Here is a 5,458-nt window from a genome sequence, read left to right as displayed (position 1 = left end):
AGGTTATGATGAATAGTCTAACTATGTGCCAACATTAAATGGCACAAACTATTCAATCTGTCCTAAGTCAGTTTTCTAACTTATATATTGTATACTACATAGATGATAAACTCATGGTTGTACCCTCCACTCAAGAACTTTAATTAGGCTTAAACACAATTAACAAACTCCCTACAAGAATGGAGATTGCAAGTTGCACCAAAAAAAAAAAAAACAAAAAGAAACTCCTTTCAATATGTAGGACACATAGTTCAACAAAAGACTATTCAGGCAAAGTCCCTTGGGCTGAGGCAGGGGAAGGGGCAGAGCGCGGGCCGGGCGCTCCCTGCGCCCCGGGGCTCCCGCCAGCCCCCGGCGACCTCCCCAAGATGGCCGCCGCCGAGGGCGGGCCCCGCGCCGCCGGGCGCCGATTGGGTTAAGCCGAGGAGTGTGGAATGAGACAGCCCTGAACAGAAGGCCTCTCTTGGTCAAGCGTCTCTAGTCTCAGAACTGCAAATGCTGGCCTGAACAAGTCTTTTGACTACTCTGGCCCTCAATTTAATCTTCTCTACAGCAATAGGACGGACTCTGAAAGCTCTAAGCTCCCTCCTGGTGTTGATGTTCAGTGATTGCTAGTGATTTTCCAAGTCTAGGGATTCCCCGATAAACTTCACCCTGGGAAGCTCTCCCAGGCACCTTCTCAGGTACATGGGCTGCCTTTTCCACTGTTCTCTCTGGAAACCATCAGTTCATCAGCATAATCCTAAGAAGTATTTATATGGTCTTACAAGAGGCTGGTGACACAGCTCCTCAGAAGAAAGAGAAGACTCTTTGTTAATTGACCTGACTCCTTCAGGCCCTTGAGAATATTGTCATTCTATGAAAACCCCAGGGAGTGGTGGGGACATGAAGACTTATTCATGGGAATAACAGGATCTCCCAGCTATCCAGCCCCGGCTTGTAGCAGTCAGCAAAACAAAACCGGCAGACATGGTGATTGAGGCCTATGCTCACGGCCAGCGCACTTTTGGAGAGAACTATGTTCAGGAACTGCTAGAAAAAGCATCAAATCCTAAGATTCTGTCTTCATGTCCGGAGATCAAATGGCACTTCATTGGCCACCTTCAGAAACAAAATGTCAACAAATTGATGGCTGTTCCCAACCTCTTCATGCTGGAAACAGTGGATTCTGTGAAGTTGGCGGACAAAGTGAACAGTTCCTGGCAGAAAAAAGGTTCTCCTGACAGGCTTAAGGTTATGGTCCAGATCAATACCAGTGGAGAGGAGAGTAAACATGGGCTTCCCCCTTCAGAGACAATAGCCGTGGTGGAACATATAACTACCAAGTGCCCCAGCTTGGAATTCGTGGGGCTGATGACCATAGGAAGCTTTGGGCATGATCTTAGTCAAGGACCAAATCCAGACTTCCAGGTGTTACTGTCCCTGCGGGAGGAGGTGTGTAGAAAGCTGAGCGTCCCTACAGGCCAGGTTGAGCTGAGCATGGGTATGTCCATGGACTTCCAGCATGCCATTGAAGTAGGATCTACAAATGTCCGGATAGGAAGCACCATTTTCGGAGAGCGAGACTTCTCAAAGAAACCTGCCCTGGACACAAGCACAACAGAACTGAAGACCCCAGTGGGGCTGGCACAGGAGCACTGAGCCGAGGACAGCCAAGAAAACTAGTGTGCACCAGCCTAGGCTTTCATCTGGATATCCCCACCTTGCAGCCCAGCCATGCTTTCTTACGACCTGGATGGAGTGCTGATGCTTACACGTGTTGACGGAAACCATCTGACCACAGGAAGCTTGCTTCAGGCAGTGGCTTTAGGTGGAATTTGAGAGATTCAGCCATTGCTACAGAACAGGTAGCAAATCCGTAGCCAGGAACTGAGTCTGACTAAATTCTGCCCAGGAGCACCAACTAGCCCGTGAATCCTGAGGCAGAAGGAGTGAAAGTTCAAGGCCAGCCTGGGCAACTTAGTTGAGACCCTGTCTCAACGAAATAAATGAGAAGGACTGGAGATGCAGCTCAGTGGTAGAGCGCTTACATAACATGCACGAAACCCTGGATTCAATTCCCAGTGCCACAACAACAAAAAGGCTCCTGATGCCTGTAATCATGGAAGTCAGAAGGCTTCCCACCCTCATTCCATTTTAATGGGAAATGTCCATGACTAACAACTTTCTACAAGTACATACTAAATCGTTACTTTTATTGCTCTGGAACAAGGTGATTTCTGCCACTTCTACCCTGGCTAATAGATAGGGAAGGTATTCTCTGCACTGGAATGGCAATTTAGGTAGTTTAATTGGTGACTAAAGACTCCAAACACAAATTTTCTCTCAGGTTCCTGGCCAGCCTCAGCTAGTTAATGAGGACTTTGCAACTTAATGAGACCCTGTTTCAAAATAGAATAAAAAGAGCCGGCGTCTTGGCACACGCTTGTAATCACGGCATTTGGGAGGCTGAGACCGGAGGATCACGGTTCATGGACAGCTACTTAGTGAGGCCCTCCACAACCGTTTTAAAATAAAGAATAAAAAATTGGGCAGGGGGTGTAGCTCAGAGGTCAAATGCCTTTGGGTTCCATCCCCAGACCCGCAAAAAAAAAAAATAAGAAATAGAGCTGGGGGGTGTAGCTGAAAGGTAGAATGCCCCTGAGTTCCATCCCCAGTACAGCAAAAATAAAAAAAGAAAAAGAAAATTAAAAAGCTCAGAAGTAGGATGCCCCGGGTTCAATCCCCAGTACCACAAAAGGCAATGTCTTTGATAACTGTGATGCCCTGAGATTGTAGGAGTAACTTTGAAGAGGAGGCCTTTTTATGTCCTTTCGAAGAGATAGGACTTTGATAGGAATTTAATATGTTTAACAGAGACCGATGAGCCTCACCCATCCTCAGAAATCAGACCTAGCTAGCACAGTGGAGCACACCTGTTCCCAGCCACTCCAGCCTGGGTAACTTAGCAAGACCTTTTCACAAAATAAAACTTGAAAAAGACTGGGAATGTGGCTCAGTGGCAGAGCACTTCCCTTGTGTGTGAGAGCCTGCATTCCATCCCCAGCACCACTGCAAAAGAAAAGTGAGAGTTTCTTCAGAGCCAGTTCAGGAACATGGTTTCCAACAAGGCCTTGCTTTGGTGGCCCTTTGACGAGGAGCACTTTCTAGGTGCGTTCACGGCAGTTTTGCCGCCCTTCTTGATCTGTTACTGAAGTGGCAGAGCACGCCCAATGCCAGAGCACAGTCTCCAGTGGCACCAATAGAGACCCTGGGTATGGATCGCTGCTTAGTTTCTAGGTAGCTTTTTCTTTATTCAAGCCTGTCTTTAATTTTGTGAAGTAACTTTCAGAACATGATGCTGCTGAATGTAATTTTATAAAACATACATTATTATAATTTCTGTACTATTTCAGTCAAAGCTATGACCTACTTCAGAGGGTATTAAATAAAAGTGTGAGCTTGAGTTATAAAAAAAAAACAAAAAACAAACAAACAAAAAAAAAAAAAAACAAAAGACTATTCAGCCCCAAACACCAAAATTTACAACAAAATTACTAAATACCATAAATAATTTTCAAAAAATTTTAGGAGACATAAATTGGATAAGACATTATTTAAAAATAACTACCAATCAATTAACTCCCTTGTTTGATATCTTATGCGGTGATCCTGATTTCTCTTCATCACGTACACTTACCCCCATGTCTTGATAAGATCTCTCTTTAATATTACTATCTTTTCTTAATTTATAGGTTTCTCATGTTAACTATAATCTCCCCATTTTTTCATATTGCCCTTGACTTCTATTCCTGCAGGACTAATTACACAATTGTTTCCTACCTTTGATATTATAGAATAGATACATCTTTTGTCTCAACCTACATAAACACTTGTTACTTATATACAACACATATGTAACCTTGTTATTAAAGGCAGAGAACATGTGTCAGCTGTTCAGGATCAATCCTCACACTATGTTCCTCTTGCTAAAAATGAAATTGATGCCTTGTGGTCTCTAAATGTACAATGGCAAATATCCTTTGCTTTTTTTACAAGTAAGATTTTGATCCATTACCCTTCAGATGAACTTTTAACTTTATTTTCTTCCTCTTCTTTTAGTTTTTCTAAAGAGACTCATTTTACACTCTTACCTGAGACACTTAATGTTTTCACTTATGGTCGCTTCAATTGAAAAGCAAACTTCTGGACTTCATATCAAAAAAAGGTCCTTTCCATTCCTCAGACTTCTGCTCAAGTGGCAGACTGACCTCCACTGGATGTAGTTTTTCAAACCTATTTTCAACCTATTAATATTGGTTCAGACTCCCAATATGTTGTAGATGCTGTATCTTCACTGGAAATGACTAAAATAAAAAAGATCAATAATGAGCTTATCTTTAACTATCTTCATAAAATACAACAGTTGATTAGAACACATGCTCATCCCTTTTGTATTACTCACATCAGATCTCATGCCAATCTACCTGTTTTTCTTTCTTATAAGAATGCACAAGCTGATCAGCTTGTGGCCACTTTGTTTAAATCTGCTCAAAACTTACATCCCTTATTTCACGAAAAGGTTTACTCTCTTCTTTGCTTATTTCCTTCTTTTACTTGCTCACAAGCTAGAAACATCATCTGTGCTTGCTCTACTTGTGCGTCATGCACCATGCTTCCTTTCTGATGGTATCCTTAGTCATGTACCTTTTCCTAATAAAGAATGACACATGAATTTTACTCATTACCCATCATTTAGTAAACTACACATTATTGTAGATGCTTACTCAAAATTTATTTTGGCTTCTACATTGTCCAGAGAAACCTTTTCTCATGCTAAAACACATTGTTTGCAGGTGTTCATGATTATGGGAGTTCCTAAGTGAATTAAAAACTGACAACAGTCCTGCTTATACTTCTAAAGCTTTTGCCAAATTCTGTTCTATTTTAAATATATTGCTACTTTGTGGTAAGGATATATTCCTAATAATCTTGCCAGCCAAGGCATTGTTGAGTGATACAATAGTATTCTTAAGCTTATACTTTAAAAACAAAAAGGGGTATATGAAGTCATGCTTCTCCTAAGGATTATTTATCATTTTACCTTACTACTCTTTTTTAAAAATTGGTGATTATTTTCTTAAAACATCCAAAGGTATGCAATGGAAACACATTAACTGACTCAACCTGTTTCTCAGGTCTTCTGGAAGGACTACTTGAATGAGAAATGGAAAGATCCCTCTTCATTAAATAACTTTTGGCAGTGGATACACTTGTGTAAAAAATAATGATGTTTATGCTTGAATTCCAGATAGAAATGTCAGACCATATAAAACAGAAAACTCAAGAAGGGACCAAAGGGATTAAAGTGCTAAAGCTAATGTCCCAGTGGGTGGTAATTACTTGATCTGTGATGCATAGGACAACTTCTGCTTGCTCAATCACTTAGGGAAAGACCAAGGCCAGCACCCATAGGGCT

At 41.8% G+C, this 5,458-nt stretch overlaps 1 protein-coding gene across 1 annotated transcript; it reads left to right on the top strand.

Annotated features, from left to right (window-relative positions):
* Positions 1-915: 915 nt before the first annotated feature.
* On the top strand, positions 916-1,641 carry LOC308266679 (pyridoxal phosphate homeostasis protein-like; the record flags this gene model as incomplete). The annotated part of the gene is made up of 1 exon (XM_080701059.1): positions 916-1,641. Exon 1 carries the CDS (start codon positions 970-972, stop codon positions 1,639-1,641), a length of 672 nt encoding a protein of 223 aa, XP_080557185.1. The 5' UTR covers positions 916-969.
* Positions 1,642-5,458: the final 3,817 nt, after the last annotated feature.

Source organism: Muscardinus avellanarius (genome assembly GCF_963383645.1).
Source record: "Muscardinus avellanarius genome assembly, chromosome: 9".
Lineage (NCBI taxonomy): Eukaryota > Metazoa > Chordata > Mammalia > Rodentia > Gliridae > Muscardinus > Muscardinus avellanarius.
Note: the sequence above shows the minus strand (reverse complement) of the source record. Positions and strands in the feature narration are given on the sequence as shown.